Source organism: Coregonus clupeaformis, chromosome 33 (assembly GCF_020615455.1).
Source record: "Coregonus clupeaformis isolate EN_2021a chromosome 33, ASM2061545v1, whole genome shotgun sequence".
Taxonomy (NCBI): Eukaryota; Metazoa; Chordata; class Actinopteri; order Salmoniformes; family Salmonidae; genus Coregonus; species Coregonus clupeaformis.
The window spans coordinates 3,811,425-3,835,067 of record NC_059224.1 but is presented as its reverse complement, the minus strand read 5'-3'; the positions used below and the strand labels follow the sequence as shown (position 1 = coordinate 3,835,067).

The 23,643-nt window shown below is 47.2% G+C and overlaps 1 protein-coding gene across 1 annotated transcript in view; it reads left to right on the top strand.

The window, feature by feature from the left end:
- The window catches only part of LOC121548540 (ryanodine receptor 3), a 128,897-nt gene that overhangs the window by 58,014 nt on the left and 47,240 nt on the right, over window positions 1–23,643 (top strand). Inside the window, 21 exon segments of the mRNA XM_045210126.1 lie at window positions 4,368–4,471; window positions 4,756–4,888; window positions 5,162–5,345; window positions 5,653–5,758; window positions 6,769–6,889; window positions 8,097–8,266; window positions 9,357–9,577; window positions 9,897–9,987; window positions 11,079–11,219; window positions 12,726–12,889; window positions 14,883–14,961; window positions 15,056–15,145; window positions 15,327–15,461; window positions 15,558–15,629; window positions 16,207–16,282; window positions 19,435–19,558; window positions 20,460–20,575; window positions 20,698–20,765; window positions 20,878–20,999; window positions 21,331–21,380; window positions 22,127–22,187. Of these exon segments, the coding sequence (XP_045066061.1) occupies window positions 4,368–4,471; window positions 4,756–4,888; window positions 5,162–5,345; window positions 5,653–5,758; window positions 6,769–6,889; window positions 8,097–8,266; window positions 9,357–9,577; window positions 9,897–9,987; window positions 11,079–11,219; window positions 12,726–12,889; window positions 14,883–14,961; window positions 15,056–15,145; window positions 15,327–15,461; window positions 15,558–15,629; window positions 16,207–16,282; window positions 19,435–19,558; window positions 20,460–20,575; window positions 20,698–20,765; window positions 20,878–20,999; window positions 21,331–21,380; window positions 22,127–22,187 (2,428 nt within the window).

Sequence of the window (23,643 nt, the reverse complement as noted above, 5' to 3'; positions counted from 1 at the left end):
AGAGAGATGGAGAGGGTATGTGATAGAGAGAGAGAGAGATTGGAGAGGGGAAGGTGATAGAGAGAGAGAGTTGGAGAGGGGAAGGTGATAGAGAGAGAGGGATGGAGAGGGGAAGGGGGGTGAGAGAGAGAGAGAGAGATGGAGAGGGGAAGGGAGGATAGAGAGGGAGTGATGGAGAGGGGGAAGGTGGATAGAGAGAGAGGGATGAGAGGGGGAAGATGATAGAGAGAGAGATGGAGAGGGGAAGGTGATAGAGAGTGAGAGCTGGAGAGGGGAAGTGATAGAGAGAGAGAAGGAGATGGGAGGGAAGGTGGTAGAGAGAGAGGGATGGAGAGGGAGAAGGTGATAGAGAGAGAGACTTGAGAGGGGAAGGTGATAGAGAGAGAGGGATGGGAGAGGTAAGGTGAAGAGAGAGAGAGAGTTGGAGAGGGGAAGGTGGATAGAGAGGAGAGAGATGGGAGGGGAAAGGTGATAGAGGAGAGAGTGATGGAGAGGGGGAAGGTGATAGGAGAGAGAGTGATGCAGGAAGGAGAGGAGATAGAGAGAGAGATGGAGAGGGGGAGGAAGGAGTAGGAGAGAGGAGATGGGAGAGGGAAGGTGGAGAGAGAGGGTGATGGAGAGGGGAAGGAGATAGAGAGAGGGCGGATGGAGAGGGGAAGGATAGAGAGAGGGGATGTGGAGAGGAAGGTGATGGAGAGAGAGTGATGGAGAGGGGAAGGTGATAGAGAGAGGGTGATGGGAGAGGGAAGGTGATGGAGAGAGGTGATGGAGAGGGGAAGGAGGAGAGAGGGTGATGGGAGAGGGGAAGGTGGAGTAGAGAGAGGTGATGAGAGGGAAGGTGATAGAGAGAGAGAGAGTGGAGAGGGAAGGTGGAGAGAGAGAGATGGAGAGGGTAGGAGAGAGAGGAGTAGAGAGAGATGTTTGAGCGAATGACGAGAGAGAGCAACTTTGGAGAGGGAAGGTGATAGAGAGAGAGAGAGATGGAGAGGGGAAGGGGGAGCAGTTCACAATACGGAGAGAGAGAGCTGCTTTTGTGAGACTGAAGTGATAGAGAGAGAGAGGGATGAGAGGGGAAGGGATAGGAGGAGAGAGGGAGAGAGGGGAAGGAGAGAGAGAGGAGGAGAGGGGAAGAGAGAGAAATAGTGATGAGAGGGGAAGGTGTACAGAGAGAGAGGAGAGGGGAAGGTGGCAGAGAGAGAGGAGAGGGAAGGTATAGAGGAGAGAGTGATGGAGAGGGGAAGGGGGATAGAGAGAGAGTGAGGAGAGGGAAGGAAAGAGAGAGAGGGAGGAGAGGAAGGATAGAGAGAGAGGGAGCTAGAGGGAAGGGAAGAGAGAGAGAGGAGAGGGAAGGAGAGAGAGAGAGGATGGAGGAGGGGCAGCATAGAGAGAGAGAGAGATGAGAGACTGATAGAGAGAGAGAGATGGAGAGGGGAAGGTGGATAGAGAGAGAGAGAGATGGAGAGGGGGAAGGTGATAGAGAGAGAGGGATGGAGAGGGGAAGGTGATAGAGAGAGAGTGGTAGCGAGAGTGGGAAGGTGATAGAGAGAGAGTGAGGAGAGGGGAAGGTGATAGAGAGAGAGAGATGGAGAGGGGGAAGGTGATAGAGAGAGAGAATGGAGAGGGGAAGGGTGATAGAGAGAGAGATGGATGGAGGGAAGGTGATAGAGAGAGGGTGATGGAGAGGGGAAGGTGAGAAGATGAGAGAGGAGAGGAGAGTGATGGAGAGGGGAAGGTGTTAGAGAGAGAGTGATGGAGAGGGGAAGGTGATAGAGAGAGGGTGATGGAGAGGGGAAGGTGATAGAGAGAGAGTGATGGAGAGGGGAAGGTGATAGAGAGAGGGTGATGGAGAGGGGAAGGTGATAGAGAGAGAGATGGAGAGGGGAAGGTGATAGAGAGAGAGAGATGGAGAGGAAGGATAATAGAGAGATGGAGAGGGAAGGTGAGAGAGATGGATGGAGAGGGGAAGGTGATAGAGAGAGAGGGATGGAGAGGGGAAGGTGATAGAGAGAGAGAGAGATGGAGAGGGGAAGGTGATAGAGAGAGAGAGTTGAGAGGGGAAGGTGATAGAGAGAGAGAGGGATGGAGAGGGGAAGGTGATAGAGAGAGAGGGATGGAGAGGGGAAGGTGATAGAGAGAGAGTGATGGAGAGGGGAAGGTGATAGAGAGAGAGATGGAGAGGAAGGTGATGAGAGAGTTGGAGAGGGAAGGTGATAGAGAGAGAGATGGAGAGGGGAAGGTGATAGAGAGAGGTGATGAGAGGGGGAAGGATAGAGAGAGAGTGATGGAGAGGGGAAGTAGAGAGAGAATGGAGAGGGAAGGTGAAGAGAGAGAGGGATGGAGAGGGGAAGGTGTAGAGAGAGAGATGGAGAGGGGAAGAGTGAGAGAGAGGGATGGAGAGGGGAAGGTGATAGAGAGAGAGAGAGAGAGGGAGCGTATAGAGAGAGAGATGGAGAGGGAAGGTGATAGAGAGAGAGAGAGTGGAGAGGGAAGTGTGATAGAGAGAGAGGGATGGAGAGGGGGAAGGTGATAGAGAGAGGGGATGGAGAGGGGAAGGTGATGGAGAGAGAGGATGGAGAGGGAAGGTGATAGAGAGAGAGTGATGGAGAGAGGGAAGGTGATAGAGAGAGAGGATGGAGAGGGAAAGGTGATAGAGAGAGAGATGGAGAGGGGAAGGTGATAGAGAGAGAGGGATGGAGAGGGGAAGGTGATAGAGAGAGAGATGGAAAGGGGAAGGTAAGAGAGAGAGAGAGTTGAGAGGGAAGGATGAGAGAGAGTGATGAGAGGGAAGGTGATAGAGAGAGAGATGGAGAGGGGAAGGTGAGAGAGAGAGAGTGATGGAGAGGGGAAGGTGATAGAGAGAGAGTGATGGAGAGGGGAAGGTGATAGAGAGAGAGTGATGGAGAGGGGAAGGTGATAGAGAGAGAGGGATGGAGAGGGGAAGGTGATAGAGAGAGAGAGTTGGAGAGGGGAAGGTGATAGAGAGAGAGGGATGGAGAGGGGAAGGTGATAGAGAGAGAGAGATGGAGAGGGGAAGGTGATAGAGAGAGAGATGGAGAGGAAGGTGATAGAGAGAGTGATGGAGAGGGGAAGGTGATAGAGAGTGATGGAGAGGGGAAGGTGAGAGAGAGAGAGAGTGATGGAGAGGGGAAGGTGATAGAGAGAGAGAGTTGGAGAGGGGAAGGTGATAGAGAGAGAGAGTTGGAGAGGGGAAGGTGATAGAGAGAGAGAGATGGAGAGGGGAAGGTGATAGAGAGAGAGTGATGGAGAGGGGAAGGTGATAGAGAGATTGATGGAGAGGGGAAGGTGATAGAGAGAGGTGATGGAGAGGGAAGGTGATAGAGAGAGAGTGATGAGAGGGGGAAGGTGATAGAGAGAGAGAGAGATATGAGAGAGGGAAGGTGATAGAGAGAGGGTGATGAGAGGGGAAGGTGATAGAGAGAGGGGATGGAGAGGGAAGGTGATAGAGAGAGATGAGAGATGGAGAGATGAGAGATGGAGAGATGAGAGATGGAGAGATGGAGAGATGATAGAGAAGGAGATCTGGAACCAAAGAGAGAGAGGGATAGAGAGAACAGGGTGATGGGGTTATTTAGGGATGCAGGGCATGGAGTGATGACTCACTAGGGTTGGACTGTGAGGAATAGCTGCTGATGAAGTGAACACCTGACAGTGTGTGATAGAAGATTTCTCATTCTCAAGATCATAGCACTTAATGGGTATACTGTTCGATGGGCTGACATTTTGTTTCATTATTAATTTAGACATATCTGAACTGTTATTATCTCACTAACTGTCTTTATCCAGCACTTAATGGGCACATATTCAAATCATCTCTATGTTTGTGTTTCGAATCAAATCGTTGTAATTTATGCTACTGCCCCTTTGGCAGCAACAGTTATAAATAGTTTGAAATTGATTTCAAAGCACTAATATTATATGCTGACTGTAGTAAATGTGTTGCAGAAAATGTGCCTCACATCCTATTTATCCCCTAACTATACACTGGCCCCTACAGACAGACTCCCCAGCACTAATGGGGAGTAACCAAATCAATGGCTGGCTGGGAGGTTGGAAGTGGGAAGTGAATCAGGTTTGATGTAATGGTGTAAATGACATGCAGTTTAGGAGATGTGAGACACTGCCCCCTGCTGTTAGGAATGTGTTTGTCTATGCTGACTCCTGTCTGTCTCTCCCTGCCTCTATTTACAATTGAGAGATTTACTGGGTGTCAAAAAATAAAGTGATCTTGTATCGTTTATTCCATGTCCACAATAGTGAACATGGCAGTGACGTTTCTGCCCAGTGGCCTTTCTCAAGACAAGAGGCATGAAATTAAATGTTTTCGTTTTCTTCCGTTGTCTCGTCAGCCTCCCCAGCCATGAGAGGTTCTACACCCCTGGACGTAGCAGCGTCTTCAGTGATGGACAACAACAGCCTGGCCCTCGCTCTGGAGGAGCCTGACCTTGACAAGGTGAGACACACACCGTCTGTCACTCTATCACATTAAATAACACACACCCCTGCCCAAAACCCAGCCGCTCCAAACCCAGTCTGAGTCGCTCCAGTGAAAAATGAAATGCATTTGTTCAACTTGAACAGGCAGGCTGGAGTGTGTCCTCATGCTGTCACTGTCAGTCCCTGATTCTGACATGACTGACTTGAGTGATGAGTGCACATTTCTAGAGAGTGGATCTGAGGTTGGAAGAACTGTGTAATAGAGTGCTGAAGGACTCACCAAAGTTGTTCTGTATTCAGGTGGTGACCTACCTGGCAGGCTGTGGGCTGCAGAGCTGTGCCATGCTCCTGGCTAAAGGATATCCTGACATTGGCTGGAACCCCATAGAGGGAGAGAGATACCTGTCCTTCCTCCGCTTTGCTGTCTTCAACAGCAGAGTGCGAGAGAGAGAGAGAGAGAGAGAGAGAGAGAGATTTTAGCTCTAGTTACTCTGAGGATGAAGTGGATAAACCATTGGTTGTGGATTGGCTATCTTATTCAATATAAATTTGTAATGAAACTCTCCCAATCCCTTCCTCTCTCCCTTCCTTTCCTAATGCCCCTCTCCCCCTTTCTCCACCCCCTCCCTCCTTACCCCCCACCTCCATCCCTCCCTGACTCCTTTCCCCTCCATGCCCCCCAACCCCCCTCCCTCCATCCCTCCAGGTGAGAGTGTAGAGGAGAACTCTAACACGGTGGTGAAGCTGCTGATCAGGCGTCCAGAGTGTTTTGGTCCCGCCCTGAGAGGAGAGGGGGGCAACGGCCTGCTGGCGGCCATGTTGGAAGCCATTAAGATATCTGAGGACCCTGCTCTGGACCTGCCCTCTACAGCCGAGGGAGAACCTTCTGGGTAATTCAATCTCAATCACTCATCATCAGATGACACCTTTATAATTAACATAGGATCATTGAGTAGTGGAATGAATATGGAAGACAATTCAAGGTTGAGCTTCAATTCAAGGCTGAGAGCTTCAATTCAATTCCTTTACAAAAATGCAGATGGATAGGGGCTATAGGGGTGGAGTTGGAAACTGACAATCTGCTATGGAGCTTTTTTAAACCATGAGCTTTATTCATTCAGTCAGGGAGGACTTTAGCCATACATCTAGAGATGACCTTTCAGCTCATTAGAAGTGACTTGTTTATCTGTGTCCAAGGTCTGGTGAGGATGAGGAGGAAGAGGTGGTCCACACAGGAAACGCCATCATGTCCTTCTACTCTGCCCTTATTGACCTGCTGGGACGCTGCGCTCCTGAGATGCACGTGAGTGACAACACCTTTTATTAGTTATTTAGTTATTATCAAATCTTTATTTATCGATGATAGTCTCATTGAGATACAATCTCGAGATACCCGAGAGAAACCTGGACCAGAACAACATCAAGGTCATCAGAAAAGAAAGAAAAGAAAACAAAGCTTTTCATCACAAACGTGTCCTGAGTTATCCGACCAACGATGTGTGAGGGCCAATGTTTCTAGTGACCCAGAGGAAGTTTCTGGTTTCTTCACAGCTGCAGAAGTTAGATCAGTGCCTCGTCTCTCTCCCGTCTCCTGTCTGTTTGGCATGCTGTCCTTACCCCCCAAATTCATCATCTACATATTATCAGTGACACTTCAGCTCTATTCACAGTCCTCCTTCCACTGCTGCTCTCTCTGTCTCTCCCTCGCTCTCTCCCTTCCTTCTCCCTCTCCTCCTCCCTTCCTTCTCCCTCTCCTCCTCCCTTCCTTCTCCCTCTCCTCCTCTCTTCCTTCTCCCTCTCCTCCTCCCTTCCTTCTCCCTCTCCTCCTCCCTTCCTTCTCCCTCGCTCTCTCCCTTCCTTCTCCCTCTCCTCCTCCCTTCCTTCTCCCTCTCCTCCTCCCTTCCTTCTCCCTCTCCTCCTCCCTTCCTTCTCCCTCGCTCTCTCCCTTCCTTCTCCCTCTCCTCCTCCCTTCCTTCTCCCTCTCCTCCTCCCTTCCTTCTCCCTCTCCTCCTCCCTTCCTTCTCCCTCTCCTCCTCCCTTCCTTCTCCCTCTCCTCCTCCCTTCCTTCTCCCTCTCCTCCTCCCTCTCTCTCCCTTCCTTCTCCCTCTCCTCCTCCCTCTCTCTCCCTTCCTTCTCCCTTCCTTCTCCCTCTCCTCCTCACTCTCTCTCCCTCTCCTCCTCCCTCTCCCTCCCTTCCTTCTCCATCTCCTCCTTCCTTCCTTCTCCCTCTCCTCCTCCCTTCCTTCTCCCTCTCCTCCTCCCTTCCTTCTCCCTCTCCTTCTCCCTCTCTCTCCCTCTCCCCCTCTTTCTCAGTTGATCAACAAGGGTAAAGGCGAGGCGTTGCGTATCCGTGCCATCCTGCGGTCCCTGGTTCCTACCACAGACCTGGTGGGCATCATCAGTATACCACTCAAGATGCCCATTGTCAATAAAGGTAGGACCTAATGACTAAATACCTCAGATGAATGTCACATTTTAATATGTATTGGTTGTATCAGAACATTTCTATCCTAACGTCCAATTTTGGTTGAGATTTGAATGAGTTGTCCAGAAACATTACTCTGTTGATTAAGTATGGTGAAGTAACATGGAACAATGTGGACTTGTTTCTGGTCAACAAGACCCTGCTGTGTTTTAATGTTAAGCACATGTTACACTGTAGTAGAAGGTTCATCTTCTGGTGTCAGAGCTTTCGTATCCTATTCCACTCACAGTCACATCTGGGCTACAACATAACATCTATCAGCCGTATGAGGTGAAGGCTCTTATATCTTCCTGATTGGGTTGTCTGCTTACACCTTGAGGAGTAGGTCTCTACCCGTTTCTCAGTCCATGTTTCCACTGCAGCCTGCAAGGTCTTCGCTTTCCCAATTTGTGATTTATCTAAAAGTATTCATGTTTGGTTAAAGTATATGAAGTCGTAGCATGGAATATGTGTTTGTAGTGGAGTAGCTAACTATAAACTTCTTTGCCAAAAATCCAATCAACCTTTCCCATTTTCAATTTTCTTCATGAGAAATTCTAATGAGAAAGCATACAGTATCTTACTTATTGAATGAACTTCCGCCACCTCTCACCCTCTCTAATCTGTTTCCTACAGTGAAGTATTCTCCCAAGAGATCCTTCCTTACACTGTAAATTACTTTTTCAAAGGACTTCTCTCTGCTTGTCCTAGTATGCTCTCCACACTCACTCAGTTTTTCAGATAACATTTGTTTCTTTTCCCAACCTGTATTAAACCTGGTAGATATGTTGCATCTCGTTCTATGTGAGAACTTTATTTAGCTCTACACTTCTCCCCATTTAGACCATCCTGTGTTAGTGTAACGACAAAACAAAGACTTCCTCTGTCCTCTCACCAACCTGGTTTTACCGCTTCTATAATCGCTTTGTTTTGTTACCTCTACCTCCTCTTCCTCATCCTCTTCCTCCTCCTCTTCTACCTCCTCTACCTTCTCTTCCTCTTCCTCTTCCTCTACTTGCTCTTCCTCCTCTACATCCTCCTCTTCCTCCCCCTCCTCTTCCTCCTCTACCGCCTCTTCCTCCTCCTCTACCTCCTCCTCCTCTTCCTCCTCTACCTCCTCTTCCTCCTCCTCTTCTTCCTCCTCCTCTTCCTCCTCTACCTCCTCCATCACCCCCAGACGGTAGTGTGACGGAGCCGGACATGTCGGCTAGTTTCTGTCCGGATCACAAGGCCCCCATGGTGTTGTTTCTCGACCGTGTGTACGGTGTGGAGGACCAGAGCTTCCTGCTACACCTGTTGGAGGTGGGCTTCCTGCCTGACCTCCGTGCCTCCGCCTCCCTGGACACGGTGAGTAGAGGAGACAAATCAATCTATCAGTCAATCTATCAGTCAGTCAGTGAACCACAGTCAGTCTGTGAACCAGTCAGTCAGTGAACCAGTCAGCCAGCCAGCCAGTCAGTCAGTGAACCAGTCAGTCAGTTAGTCAGTCAATGAACCAGTCAGTGAACCAGTCAGTTAGGCAGTCAGTCAGTCAGTCAGTCAGTCAGTGAACCACAGTCAGTCTGTGAACCAGTCAGTCAGTGAACCAGTCAGTTAGTCAGTCAGCCAGCCAGTCAGTCAGTGAATCAGTCAGCCAGTCAGTGAACCAGTCAGTCAGTCAGTGAACCAGTCAGTCAGTCTGTGAACCAGTCAGTGAGTGAACCAGTCAGTCATTCAGTCAGCCAGTCAGTCAGTCAGTGAACCAGTCAGTCAGTTAGTCAGTCAGCCAGTCAGTCAGTCAGTGAACCAGTCAGTACCAGTCAGTGAACCAGTCAGTGAACCAGTCAGTCAGTCTTCCCTGGACACGGTGAGTAGGAGAGAGTAGTATTCCCCAAGCTGGCACTGAGACTGTAGCCATGGGAGACCGTCGCCATGGGATGGACCTCTGTAATTGCTTTACCCATAATCCCTTGGGAGAGAGAGAGAAAGTGATGCTGACAGTCCCCATTTATCTCAATACCTGCTGAAACAGTCTGCCTTAGGGGTTACTGTGACCTCAGGGATATCATCTAACTCACAGGGGGAACCAAACTCAGTCCCTTGATATACAATTGTGTACTTCACGTGTTGAGATTCTCTCTAATAGTTGTTTACAGTGGTTAGTTGTCACAAACCATTGATACTGGAGAGCTATTGGGTGGGCAGGCTTTTCTTTCAGCCCAGCTCTAATGATTAGTTGTTAAGCTGAACCGGCGGTTTAGTGTTAGGTTGGGGCACATTACAGCCTGTAGATGTCCAGAACCACTGGTTTGTGAGCACTGTATTGATGCTTTAGGGAGAAACGGAGCAATAAATAACCGGTCTCAAAGGAATTGAATTGAGAAGTCCAGTGTTGGTGATGACCACTGGTCTATGCGCTCTCATTCACTATCATGTAATTCTGTCCTCCGGCCTGTAGGATGTGCTGAGCACCACAGAGACCGCTCTGGCCATGAACAGGTACATCGGTTCGGCCCTGCTTCCCCTGCTGACCAGGTGTGCTGACCAGTTCTCGGGCACGGAGCACTACGCAGCGCTCATCGACTCTACGCTCCACACTATCTATCGGCTGTCCAAGGGACGCTCCCTCACCAAGGCCCAGAGAGACTCTATCGAGGAGTGTCTGCTCGCCATCTGCAAGTAAGTATTAATAAAGACTCACAGCATGTTGTGAACCTCTCAGACCTCTAAAACCTCTCTGTGGGCCTCTAAGGCTCTATTGACGTCCTGGAATCTCCTGTGGCTATTGCGTTTTCAGTGGCCAACTAATCTATAGCAGTGGTAGCTTTAGGTCAATGCCAGGGTTGCAAAATTCCAATAACTTTCACAAAATTCCCTTGTTTTCCAGAATTACTGATTGGAATTTCGCAACCCTAGTCAGAGCCTTATATTCCAACCTGAGGTATCCTCATATTTGACTGTATGTGTCACATCTATCTCTTCCCCTGCTGCGCTACAGACACCTGCGTCCCTCCATGATGCAGCAGCTGCTGAGACGTCTGGTGTTTGATGTTCCCCTGCTGACAGAGTACTGCAAGATGCCACTCAGGGTAAGATCCCATTCTCACAGAGTACTGCAAGATGCCACTCAGGGTAAGATCCCATTCTCACAGAGTACTGCAAGATGCCACTCAGGGTAAGATCCCATTCTCACAGAGTACTGCAAGATGCCACTCAGGGTAAGATCCCATTCTCACAGAGTACTGCAAGATGCCACTCAGGGTAAGATCCCATTCTCACAGAGTACTGCAAGATGCCACTCAGGGTAAGATCCCATTCTCACAGAGTACTGCAAGATGCCACTCAGGGTAAGATCCCATTCTCACAGAGTACTGCAAGATGCCACTCAGGTAAGATCCCATTCTCACAGAGTACTGCAAGATGCCACTCAGGGTAAGATCCCATTCTCACAGAGTACTGCAAGATGCCACTCAGGGTAAGATCCCATTCTCACAGAGTACTGCAAGATGCCACTCAGGGTAAGATCCCATTCTCACAGAGTACTGCAAGATGCCACTCAGAGTAAGATCCCATTCTCACAGAGTACTGTAAGGGGCCTGATGGTAAGACCCCCCCTCCCTTTGTGGTTAGGGTGAGAACAGATCCGTTGACACCCCTTGCCTCCCTCCCTCTCTCCCTCCCTCCACTCACAAAAACAATGAGTCTTAACTTCCTCTCATCTCAGCTTCTACTAGTTGTAGTTTGCTGGCTCTCTCTTTCCCCTGGGTGGGTGGGGGTGGGGGGTGGGTAGGTGTGACCTCTGTCTGATGACACGTCTGTCTCACTCCTAGCTGATAACACGGTATCTAGTACATACTGTACCTAGAACATTTATTTAAACAGGACACTGACTTTTACCTACATGTACGTTAATTTACAGAATCTCAACAGGATATTGACTTGAATACTTAATTGACTTCAAGCGGTTTGGAAGAAGACAGGGGTACAAATGCTTGAATTCAGAATCAGTGGGAGGGAGATATGTTAACTCTTTCCTGATTTTATTTCCTCTAGCTTCTGATCGCCCACCACCAATACAAGTCATCTTCATTTCCTCTCATCTTACTTTCCGCTAGTAGCTACTACCTGGACGGGTTTCAGCAGCAGGATACTGACTGTTTTCTCCTTGTATTTCCTACAGCTGCTGACTGAACACTATGAGCAGAGCTGGAAGTACTACTGTCTTCCCTCGGGGCTGGGGAGCTCCGGCATGGCCTCAGAGGAGGAGCTGCTGCTCACCAGGAAACTCTTCTGGGGAATATTCGACTCCCTCTCAACAAAGGTAAGGGTGGTACTGTTACAGTTGGAAGTGGGAAGTTTACATACACCTTAGCCAAATACATGTCAACTCAGTTTTATCACAATTCCTGACATTTAATCCTAGTAAAAATTCCCTGTCTTAGGTCAGTTAGGATCACCACTTTATTTTAAGAATGTGAAATGTCAGAATAATAGTAGAGAGAATGATTTATTTCAGCTTTTATTTATTTCATCACATTCCCAGTGGGTCAGAAGTGTACATACACTCAATTAGTATTTGGTAGCATTGCCTTTAAATTGTTTAACTTGGGTCAAACGTTTCGGGTAGCCTTCCACAAGCTTCCCACAATAAGTTGGGTGAATCTTGGCCCATTCCTCCTGACAGAGCTGGTGTAACTGAGTCAGGTTTGTAGGCCTCCTTGCTCGCACACGCTTTTTCAGTTCTGCCCACAAATGTTCTATAGGATTGAGGTCAGGGCTTTGTGATGGCCACTCCAATACCTTGACTTTGTTGTCCTTAAGCCATTTTGCCACAACTTTGGAAGTATGCTTGTCCATTTGGAAGACCCATTTGCGACCAAGCTTTAACTTCCTGACTGATGTCTTGAGATGTTGCTTCAATATATTCACATAATCTTCCTTCCTCATGATGCCATCTATTTTGTGAAGTGCACCAGTCCCTCCTGCAGCAAAGCACCCCCACAGCATGATGCTGCAACCCCCGTGCTTCACGGTTGGGATAGTGTTCTTCGGCTTGCAAGTTCTCCCTTTTTCCTCCAAACATAACGATGGTCATTATGGCCAAACAGTTCTATTTTTGTTTCATCAGACCAGAGGACATTTCTCCCAAAAGTATTTTTTATTACTTCTCTCTGAAGCTTTTCTTTAACTATTTGCCCATACTATACCATTTGAAATGTCTTTATGAGTGTAATGTTTACTGTTAATTTTGAGAGAGAGAGAGAGAGAGAGAGAGAGAGAGAGAGAGAGAGAGAGAGAAGAGAGAGAGAGAGAGAGAGAGAGAGAGAGAGAGAGAGAGAGAGAGAGAGAGAGGTGACTTAGCTCCCGGGGCAGAACGGAGCTAAAGTGTCGCTGAAATATAAATCATTCATCAGAATGTGACAGATCACTGCTCTCCGGCTCTGCAGAGTGTCTCTCTGTCTCTGTTGTCTCCCTTCTGTCTCTGCTGTCTCCATTCTCTCTCTCTCTCACTCTCTCTCTCCCTCAATCTGCTCCTTCTCTCCCTGCAGGAGCAGACATGTCCTCTTTTGACCCAACTAGACCTGTCTAAGAGAGCAGGAGATAGCGTGACATAGAGACAGAGAGAAAGAAAGGGAGATAGAATGAGTGGAAGTGACAGATAACTGTTTGTTACCTCAACCCTCTGTGTCCTCCTGTCTCCTCTGTCTCCCTCTGTCTCTGTTGTCTCCCCCCTGTGTCTGTTGTCTCCCCCCTGTCTTTGTTGTCTCCCCTGTCTATGTTGTCTCCCCTCTGTCTCTGTCTGTCTCCCTGTGTCTCCCCCATACAGAAGTTTGACTCTGACCTGTTCAAAACTGCCATGGCCTGTCTGAGTGCCATCGCTGGGTCGTTGCCACCTGACTATGTGGATACCAGCCCTGGTGCCACCCTGGAGAAGCAGACGTCTGTGGACGCACACGGCAACTTCGACCCCAAACCCATCAACACTGCCAAGTGAGTGGCCCAGGAGAGAGAGAAGCTTTGACCTTTAAAAGCTCTTATTCAACCCCTTGCCCAAATTAGCACATCAAGGTCAGGATCCACAGAACACAGCCTTACTACAACACCATATAGGACTAACTACAACACCTCTGTCTCCCTCTGTCTCTCCCTTCTGTCTCTGTTGTCTCCCCCTGTCTCCCCCTGTCTATGTTGTCTCCCCCCTGTCTCTGTTGTCTCCCCTCTGTCTCTGTTGTCTCCCCTCTGTCTCCCTTCTGTCTCTGTTGTCTCCCCTCTGTCTCTGTTGTCTCCCCTCTGTCTCTGTTGTCTCCCCTCTGTCTCTGTTGTCTCCCTCTGTCTCTGTTGTCTCCCCCTGTCTCTGTTGTCTCCCTTCTGTCGCCCTTCTGTCTCTGTTGTCTCCCTTCTGTCTCCCTCTGTCTCTGTTATCGCCCTCTGTCTCTGTTGTCTCCCCTCTGTCTCTGTTGTCTCCCTCTGTCTCTGTTGTCTCCCCCTGTCTCTGTTGTCTCCCTCTGTCTCTGTTGTCTCCCTCTGTCTCCCCCTGTCTATGTTGTCTCCCTCTGTCTCCCCCTGTCTCTGTTGTCTCCCCCTGTCTCTGTTGTCTCCCCTCTGTCTCTCTTGTCTCCCTCTGTCTCTGTTGTCTCCCTCTGTCTCTGTTGTCTCCCTCTGTCTCTGTTGTCTCCCTCTGTCTCTGTTGTCTCCCCCTGTCTCTGTTGTCTCCCTTCTCCCTTCTGTCTCTGTTGTCTCCCTTCTGTCTCCCTCTGTCTCTGTTGTCTCCCTCTGTCTCTGTTGTCTCCCTCTGTCTCTGTTGTCTCCCTCTGTCTCTGTTGTCTCCCTCTGTCTCTGTTGTCTCCCTTCTGTCTCCCCCTGTCTCTGTTGTCTCCCTCTGTCTCCCCCTGTCTCTGTTGTCTCCCTCTGTCTACACTGTCTCTGTTGTCTCCCTCGGTCTCCCCCTGTCTCTGTTGTCTCCCTCTGTCTCCCCCTGTCTCTGTTGTCTCCCTCTGTCTACACTGTCTCTGTTGTCTCCCTCTGTCTACACTGTCTCTGTTGTCTCCCTCTGTCTCCCCCTGTCTCTGTTGTCTCCCTCTGTCTACACTGTCTCTGTTGTCTCCCTCTGTCTCTGTTGTCTCCCCCTGTCTCTGTTGTCTCCCCTGTCTCTGTTGTCTCCCTTCTGTCTCCCTTTGTCTCTGTTGTCTCCCTCTGTCTCTGTTGTCTCCCCTCTGTCTCTGTTGTCTCCCTCTGTCTCTGTTGTCTCCCTCTGTCTCTGTTGTCTCCCTCTGTCTCTGTTGTCTCCCTCTGTCTCTGTTGTCTCCCCTCTGTCTCTGTTGTCTCCCCCTGTCTCTGTTGTCTCCCTCTGTCTCTGTTGTCTCCCTCTGTCTCCCCCTGTCTCTGTTGTCTCCCCTCTGTCTCCCCTGTCTCTGTTGTCTCCCTTCTCCCCTGTCTCTGTTGTCTCCCTCTGTCTACCCTGTCTCTGTCTCCTCTGTCTCCCCCTGTCTCTGTTGTCTCCTCTGCTCCCCCCTGTCTCTGTTGTCTCCCTCTGTCTACACTGTCTCTGTTGTCTCCCTCGGTCTCCCCCTGTCTCTGTTGTCTCCCTCTGTCTCCCCCCCTGTCTCTGTTGTCTCCCTCTGTCTCCCCCTGTCTCTGTTGTCTCCCTCTGTCTGTCTCTGTTGTCTCCCTCTGTATCCCCCTGTCTCTGTTGTCTCCCTCTGTCTACCCTGTCTCTGTCTCCCTCTGTCTCCCCCTGTCTCTGTTGTCTCCCCCTGTCTCTGTTGTCTCCCTATGTCTCCCCCTGTCTCTGTTGTCTCCCTCTGTCTCCCCCTGTCTCAGTTGTCTCCCTCTGTCTACCCCTGTCTCTGTTGTCTACCCCTGTCTCTGTTGTCTCCCCTCTATACCATGGGAGCAGAGGGAGACTAGCCCTTACTGCACTAGATGTCTAGGTTGTGTTGAAATGAAGGACTAACAGTGGTGTCTCTGTCCTCCTTCCTCCTAGTATCTCCCTTCCAGAGAAACTGGACTACATCGCCAACAAGTTTGCAGAGCATTCCCACGTCAAGTGGTCCTCAGAGAAGGTACTGTTACCTCAACAACTAGGTTGAAACGCTGCCTTTCCTGTGTAAGAGTGTGAATGTAAGGTCTTTACATGGCCTAACTCCTGATCTCCAGGTGACAGCGGGTTGGAAAATGGGAGAGTGCGTGGATGATGATGCCAAAACTCACCCTCTGCTGAAGCCTTACAAGTCACTCAGTGAGACGGTACTGTTGATATTATAACCCTAATCTCAGAGTCCAGAAAACACATTTTCTCTGCACTAGCTACTGTAGCTAGCTAACGATCTGTCACAAGAGATAGCTGTAACCCGTCGTATTAATTGTGACAGATATGATTGAAAGGGTAATTTACTATACAGGGTGCGCATGTGTCCTCCCTGTGTAGGAGAGGGAGACGTACCGCTGGCCAGTGAAGGAGTCTTTAAAGAGTATGCTGGCTATGGGCTGGAACATGGAGAGGGCCAAAGAGGGAGAGGCCATGTTCATCGAGAAACAAAGCAAGATCTCAGAGTCCACCCAGGTAGTGTGTGTGTGTATATATATATACTGTACGTGTGTTTACATTTTTATCACCCATTTATTTAATGATTTATTGAATTATCTTTTAATGTTGCAGGATAATGATAATACATGCATCCCTGAACCCCCATTGGATCTGAACAATATTACTCTATCCAGAGAGTTGCAGGTTGTTGTCATGGAACAATTGCTATGTTGTTATGTTGTGGTTATCGAACAATGTCCTCCGGAATGTTTTACCCTCTATCAAGTCATGATACTATATCATGTAATATGACATCACATCTGATGTCATACTACTAAGCAGGTACAGTGTGCTGTGGGGCATGGGTGTTGCTCTCGCAATACACATCACACCTGGGTTCACATGCTATTGGAATTTGTTGTGCTTTTGTTTGAGGTTATCTTTTTCAATGAGACAAATAGAAAAGTCCCAAAAGTACTAACCCCACCAGCTTGCCAATCCAAGGAGGCTAAAGCAAAACGCTCAAAGTATTTGAAAGATTTAAAATAGTATTGGAACTCAGGTCAGGTGTAGTGTAGGGTTTCCCAAACTCGCCCCGGGTGCATGTTTTGGTTTCCACCCTAGCACTACACAGCTGATTTAAATAACAACTCATCATCAAGCTTTAATTATTTGAATCAGCTGTGGACTGAGTTTGGGAAACCCTACTGTAGTAGCTACATCATAACACATCCAAAGCACTAATTGTTTTCATGTCCACGTGTGTGTGTTCGCCCTGCAGGGGATGGTGGAAGTAGTAGCAGAGAACTACCACAACATCTGGGCCAAGAAGAAGAAGACTGAGCTGAACAGTAAAGGTGTGTAGTCAACCACAGGGTCCGTCATCCCTTATAATCATCCAGGAATAATGTCTATGTTCAAGTTTATATACATAGATGTACTGTAGGTATATATACTCTATATATACAAAAGTATGTGGACACCCCTTCAAATTAATGGATTCGGCTATTTCAGCCACACCCGTTGCTGACAGGTGTATAAAATCGAGCACACAGCCATGCAATCTCCACAGACAAACATTGGCAGTAGAATGGCCTTACTGAAGAGCTCAGTAACTTTCACCGTGGCACCGTCATAGGATGCCACCTTTCCAACAAGTCAGTTCGTCAAATTTCTGCCCTGCTAGAGCTGCCCCGATCAACTGTAAGTGCTGTCATTGTGAAGTGAAAACGTCTAGGAGCAACAAAGGCTCAGCCGCGAAGTGGTAGGCCACACAAGCTCACTGAACGGAAACGCTGACTGCTGAAACGCCTAGCGCGTACAAATCATCTGTCCTAGGTAGCAACACTCACTACCGAGTTCCAAACTGCCTTTGGAAGCAACGTCAGCACAGGGAACTGTTCATCGGGAGCTTCATGAAATGGGTTTCCGTGGCCGAGCAGCCACACACAAGCCTAAGATCACCATGGGCAATGCAAAGCGACGGCTGGAGAGGTGTAAAGCTCGCTGCCATTGGACTCTGGAGCAGTGGAAACGCATTCTCTGGAGTGATGAATCATGCTTCACCATCTGGCAGTCCGACGGACTAATCTGGGTTTGGCGGATGCCAAGAGAACGCTAGCTGCCCCAATGCATAGTGCCAACTGTAAAGTTTGGTGGAGGAGGAATAATGGTCTGGAGCTGTTTTTCATAGTTCAGGCTAGGCCCCTTAGTTCCAGTGAAGGGCAGTCTTAACGCTACAGCATACAATGACATTCTAGACGATTCTGTGCTTCCAACTTTGTGGCAACAGTTTGGGGAAGGACCTTTCCTGTTTCAGCATGACAATGCCCTTGTGCACAAAGCGAGGTCTATACAGAAATGGTTTGTCGAGATCGGTGTGGAAGAACTTGAATGGCCTGCACAGAGCCCTGACCTCAACCCCATCGAACACCTTTGGGATGAATTGGAACGCCGACTGCGAGCCAGGCCTAATCGCCCAACATCAGTGCCCGACCTCACTAATGCTCTAGTGGCTGAATGGAAGCAAGTCCCCGCAGTGATGTTCCAACATCTAGTGGAAAGCCTTCCCAGAAGAGTGGAGGCTGTTATAGCAGCAAAGGGGGGACCAACTCCGTATTAATTCCCATGATTTTGGAATGAGATGTTCGACGAGCAGGTGTCCACATACTTTTGATAATGTAGTGTATATGTAGACGTACAGTTGAAGTCGGATGTTTACATACACTTAGGTTGGAGTCATTAAAACTAGTTTTTCAACCACTCCACAAATGTCTTGTTAACAAACAATAGTTTTGCCAAGTCGGTTTGGACATCTACTTTGTGCATGACACAAGTACATTTTCCAACAATTGTTTACAGACAGATTATTTAACTTATAATTCACTGTATCACAATTCCAGTGGGTCAGAAGTTTACATACACTATGTTGACTGTGCCTTTAAACAGCTTGGAAAATTCCAGGAAATTATGTCATGGCTTTAGAAGCTTCTGATAGGCTAATTGACATAATTTCAGTCAATTGGAGGTGTACCTGTGGATGTGTATCAAGGCCTACCTTCAAACTTAGTGCCTCTTTGCTTGACATCATGGGAAAATCAAAATAAATCAGCAAAGACCTCAGAAAACAAATTGTAGACCTCCACAAGTCTGGTTCATCCTTGGGAGCAATTTCCAAACGCCTGAAGGTACCACATTCATCTGTACAAACAATAGTACACAAGTATAAACACCATGGGACCATGCAGCCATCATACCGCTCAGGGAGGAAACGCGTTCTGTCTCCTAGAGATGAACGTACTTTAGTTTGAAAAGTTCAAATCAATCCCAGAACAACAGCAAAGGACCTTGTGAAGATGCTGGAGGAAACAGGTACAAAAGTATCTATATCCACATTAAAACAAGTCCTATATCGACATAACCTGAAAGACCGCTCAGCAAGGAAGAAGCCACTGCTCCAAAACCGCCATAAAAAAGCCAGACTACGGTTTGCAACTGCACATGGGGACAAAGAACGTACTTTTTGGAGAAATGTCCACTGGTCTGATGAAACAAAAATAGAACTGTTTGGCCATAATGACCATCGTTATGTTTGGAGGAAAAAGGGGGTACTTGCAAGCCGAAGAACACCATCCCAACCATGAAGCACGGGGGTGGCAGCATCATGCTGTGGGGGTGCTTTGCTGCAGGAGGGACTGGTGCACTTCACAAAATAGATGGCATCATGAGGAAGGAAAATTATGTGGATATATTGAAGTAACATCTCTAGACATCAGTCAGGAAGTTAAAGCTTGGTCACAAATGGGTCTTCCAAATGGACAACGACCCCAAGCATACTTCCAAAGTTGTGGCAAAATGACTTCAGGACAACAAAGTCAAGGTATTGGAGTGGCCATCACAAAGCCCTGACCTCAATCCTATAGAAAATGTGTGGGCAGAACTGAAAAAGCGTCTGCGAGCAAGGAGTCCTACAAACCTGACTCAGTTACACCAGCTCTGTCAGGAGGAATGGGCCAAGATTCACCCAACTTATTGTGGGAAGCTTGTGGAAGGCTACCCGACACGTTTGACCCAAGTTAAACAATTTAAAGGCAATGCTACCAAATACTAATTGAGTGTATGTAAACGTCTGACCAACTGGGAATGTGATGAAAGAAATAAAAGCTGAAATAAATCATTCTCTCTACTATTATTCGGACATTTCACATTCTTAAAATATAGTGGTGATCCTAACTGACCTAAGACAGGGAATTTTTACTAGGATTAAATGTCAGGAATTGTGAAAAACTGAGTTTAAATGTATTTGTCTAAGGTGTATGTAAACTTCTGACTTCAACTGTATATATATATATATATATATATATATATATATATATATATATATATATATATATATATATATATATATATATATTTTTTTTATATATATAGAGAGAGAGAGATATGTAGGTATATACTGTATGTTGGTGAAAGTGTTGCCACTGTTTGATGTGTTTGCTGTCTGTCTCAGGAGGAGGGAGCCATCCGTTGCTGGTGCCTTATGACACCCTGACAGCCAAGGAGAAGTATAGAGACAGAGAGAAGGCCCAGGATCTCTTTAAGTTCCTGCAGATCAATGGATATACTATCACCAGGTCAGAGACTCCCCCTAACTATCTCACCCGTATACTGCACCTGTCTGTTACCACCGAGGAATGCAATCAATCAGTTAATCAATCAGTCAATCGCAGTCAATCAGTCAATCACAGCTGACTAAAACAGTAATCAGCTGACTAAAACAGTAATCAGCTGACTAAAACAGTAATCAGCGGACTAAAACAGTAATCAGCGGACTAAAACAGTAATCAGCGGACTAAAACAGTAATCAGCGGACTAAAACAGTAATCAGCGGACTAAAACAGTAATCAGCTGACTAAAACAGGAATCAGTGGACTAAAACAGTAATCAGCGGACTAAAACAGTAATCAGCGGACTAAAACAGTAATCAGCGGACTAAAACAGTAATCAGCTGACTAAAACAGTAATCAGCGGACTAAAACAGTAATCAGCTGACTAAAACAGTAATCAGCTGACTAAAACAGTAATCAGCAGACTAAAACAGTAATCAGCGGACTAAAACAGTAATCAGCTGACTAAAACAGTAATCAGCGGACTAAAACAGTAATCAGCGGACTAAAACAGTAATCAGCGGACTAAAACAGTAATCAGCGGACAAAAACAGTAATCAGCGGACTAAAACAGTAATCAGCGGACTAAAACAGTAATCAGCGGACTAAAACAGTAATCAGCGGACAAAAACAGTAATCAGCGGACTAAAACAGTAATCAGCGGACTAAAACAGTAATCAGCGGACTAAAACAGGAATCAGCGGACTAAAACAGTAATCAGCTGACTAAAACAGGAATCAGCTGACTAAAACAGTAATCAGCGGACTAAAACAGGGGCTTTCATGCCATTTGGATTATTAGCTGTTGCAAACAAATGCCCTCTTTGGAGATCAATAAAGTACTATTGTGTGTTCTTGATGTTCTGCAGAGGCCTGAAGGACATGGAGCAGGATTCGTCGTCCATGGAGAAGAGGTTTGCCTACACGTTCCTCAAGAGGCTGCTGAAGTATGTGGACTCGGCTCAGGAGTTCATCGCCCACCTGGGTGAGTCCACTCAGACGTTTGTTTCATGTGCTTTGAAATGTGGAATTGAGAATGAATTTGAATTTGAATTTAGCTAAGTGTCTAGTTTTGGTTTTATACATATTTGAACCTGTTTTTTCCAGAGGCCATGGCCACCAGTGGAAAGACAGACAAATCACCTCACGATCAGGAAATCAAGTTTTTCGCCAAGGTATGGATGTACAGTCTTTCAACAATAGATATGATATGAATTGTAGACACTGTGGAATAAGCTCTCTAAGCTCAGCCTTAATCCATCCCTTCTCCCCCACCCTGCCCTATAGGTACTGTTACCACTCATAGACATGTACTTTAAGAACCACAGCATGTACTTCCTGTCCTCGCCCAGTAAGAACCTGAGCAGCAGCGGCTACGCCTCCAACAAGGAGAAGGAGATGATCACTAGGTGAGGTACCAGCAGTGGTGCTGGACACAGTGGTGAATGACAATGTTGCCAGTCTGAACTCAACACAGAATCCCCAGCCACAGTCTCCTAATGACAGTCACCTATTCATAGACACTTCCGATTGACGTGAGAGGATCAGATAGGTGTAAGCAATATGGAGGAAACTTCACCTGTCTAGGGAAGGTAGCTATAGATTGATTTCAGATTGGGCACTACAGTACACATGAGAAACTTGTGAAGAACTCTTTTCTTGTTTTCCTCAGTTTGCTTTCTTCTTCTCTCCTTTCTTTCTCTGGTTATTTCATTCCCTTTCTTCTCCTATATTTTCCAGCCTGTTCTGTAAGATGGCAGCTCTTGTCAGACACAGGATTTCCCTCTTTGGTAAGGACCTCGGTCATTGCCTTTACCAGTGTGTCAGGGCCTTTACCAGTGTGTCAGGGCCTTTACCAGTGTGTCAGGGCCTTTACCAGTGTGTCAGACCTTTACCAGTGTGTCAGGGCCTTTACCAGTGTGTCAGGGCCTTTACCAGTGTGTCAGGGCCTTTACCAGTGTGCCAGGGCCTTTACCAGTGTGTCAGGGCCTTTACCAGTGTGTCAGGGCCTTTACCAGTATGTCAGGCCTTTACCAGTGTGTCAGGGCCTTTACCAGTGTGTCAGGGCCTTTACCAGTGTGTCAGGGCCTTTACCAGTGTGTCAGGGCCTTTACCAGTGTGTCAGACCTTTACCAGTGTGTCAGGGCCTTTACCAGTGTGTCAGGGCCTTTACCAGTATGTCAGGCCTTTACCAGTGTGTCAGGGCCTTTACCAGTGTGTCAGACCTTTACCAGTGTGTCAGGGCCTTTACCAGTGTGTCAGGGCCTTTACCAGTGTGTCAGGGCCTTTACCAGTGTGTCAGGGCCTTTACCAGTGTGTCAGGCCTTTACCAGTGTGTCAGGGCCTTTACCAGTGTGTCAGGGCCTTTACCAGTGTGTCAGGGCCTTTACCAGTGTGTCAGGGCCTTTACCAGTGTGTCAGGGCCTTTACCAGTGTGTCAGGCCTTTACCAGTGTGCCACAGTGCTCTAATTTGTACTCAGTCAGCGGTGCTTGTACTCTTTGCCCAGTGATTTCCATATAAATGTGTTCTCTTAGGGAGCGACTCGGCTATTATGGTGAGCTGTCTACACATCCTGGCTCATTCACTCGACACAAGGTAAGAGCCTTTTATAGACCCTGAAGAACAAACCTCTGTCTTCCCTTAAATCAGAAAAAGTCAAACCGCAACTTGATGTTCTGGTGCTTCTCGGTCAGCTCAAATTGTTGATTAAGGACCTCTTTACTGAGGAATGTGATTGTTTTTCTTGAATGGCTTGTAAATCATATATGCTTTTATTATATTGTATTTGTAAATTGTGTAAATTGTGAAAGAGGCCTTGGTCTCAATGGGACTCCCTGTGAAAATAAATGTTAAATAAAACATTTACAAATTATAAAGGTTAATGATTCCGGTGGGGTACGCCCACCCAGGTAGTGGCAGTGCTGGCAACACTGGCTGCAGTAACCCATGGGGATGGGGTCACACTCGGACAATCAGAGAGGGGGCAGATTATTGTGGCCCTGGTGGCACAAAATAATCAAAGGTCTGACTGCACGGAGATGTTCGATCTTGCATGCTTTCTCAAACAACTGTAAGTGTATATGCATTCGTAAATCAGGTCCTTTCTTGAGTTGGGCTCTGGGATGTAACAACCGTTGAGCATCTGATCTTATGGTTGATTGTGGAGGAAAGGGGTTGAGTGTGTTAGAGTATGTGCATGTGTGTTTATCCCACATCTGTTGCAAGGGGGTAAGGATGTTAGGGAGAATATAGGATGAACCACAATAATTGTTTGCTAAAATAATAATTGCTTGTCAAAAATGTAATGTAATACAATAGCAATCCGGGTTATAGGTTAAAATCCTACGCATGAACTGCCGACATTATTACGCATATTAATTGATAATGATGGGAAATAAGATATGCAAGATATTTGATTAGATATATATTTTAAAATAGCTATATATATATATATATTGAGGTGAGAGCATTGGAAATGCTTTTGTTTGTTGACCTGCTTCTGTTTTGTGGGTGGCACTGTGTGCTGTTTTCGATGGATGGGTCCTGGCCTCTTGGGGCCCTAGGGATCCGGGGGGACGGGAGTGGTATGCCGATCACTGGGATGATAACCCAACTTGGGGGGTAAGAGGCTTTAGCGGGGGGAATAGTGGAGAACAATTGGAGGGTTACTTAGTAGCAATGCAAATATCATGGTACAGCTATATGGACACTCAATCACTATGGTATTTTTTATTGGTAAATTTACAAACATATAGAATTGAAACTTGTATCTCATTATGGTATGTGGTGAAATAAGTATAGCCAGTTATAATTGTAATGGCTTAGCAGATAATAACAAAAGAATAACAATATTTACATGGCTCAAAGAGAAGGAATATAATATATATTGTTTACAGGAAACTCATTCAACAATTCTAAATTAAGTTGCGTGGAAAAAGGAATGGGGGGGAGAAATATACTTCTCCCATGGGCAAAGAAACTCAAAAGGGGTGATGAAATTAATTAACAGTAATTTCGATCCAAATGTGCAAATTGTCCAAACAGATACGCA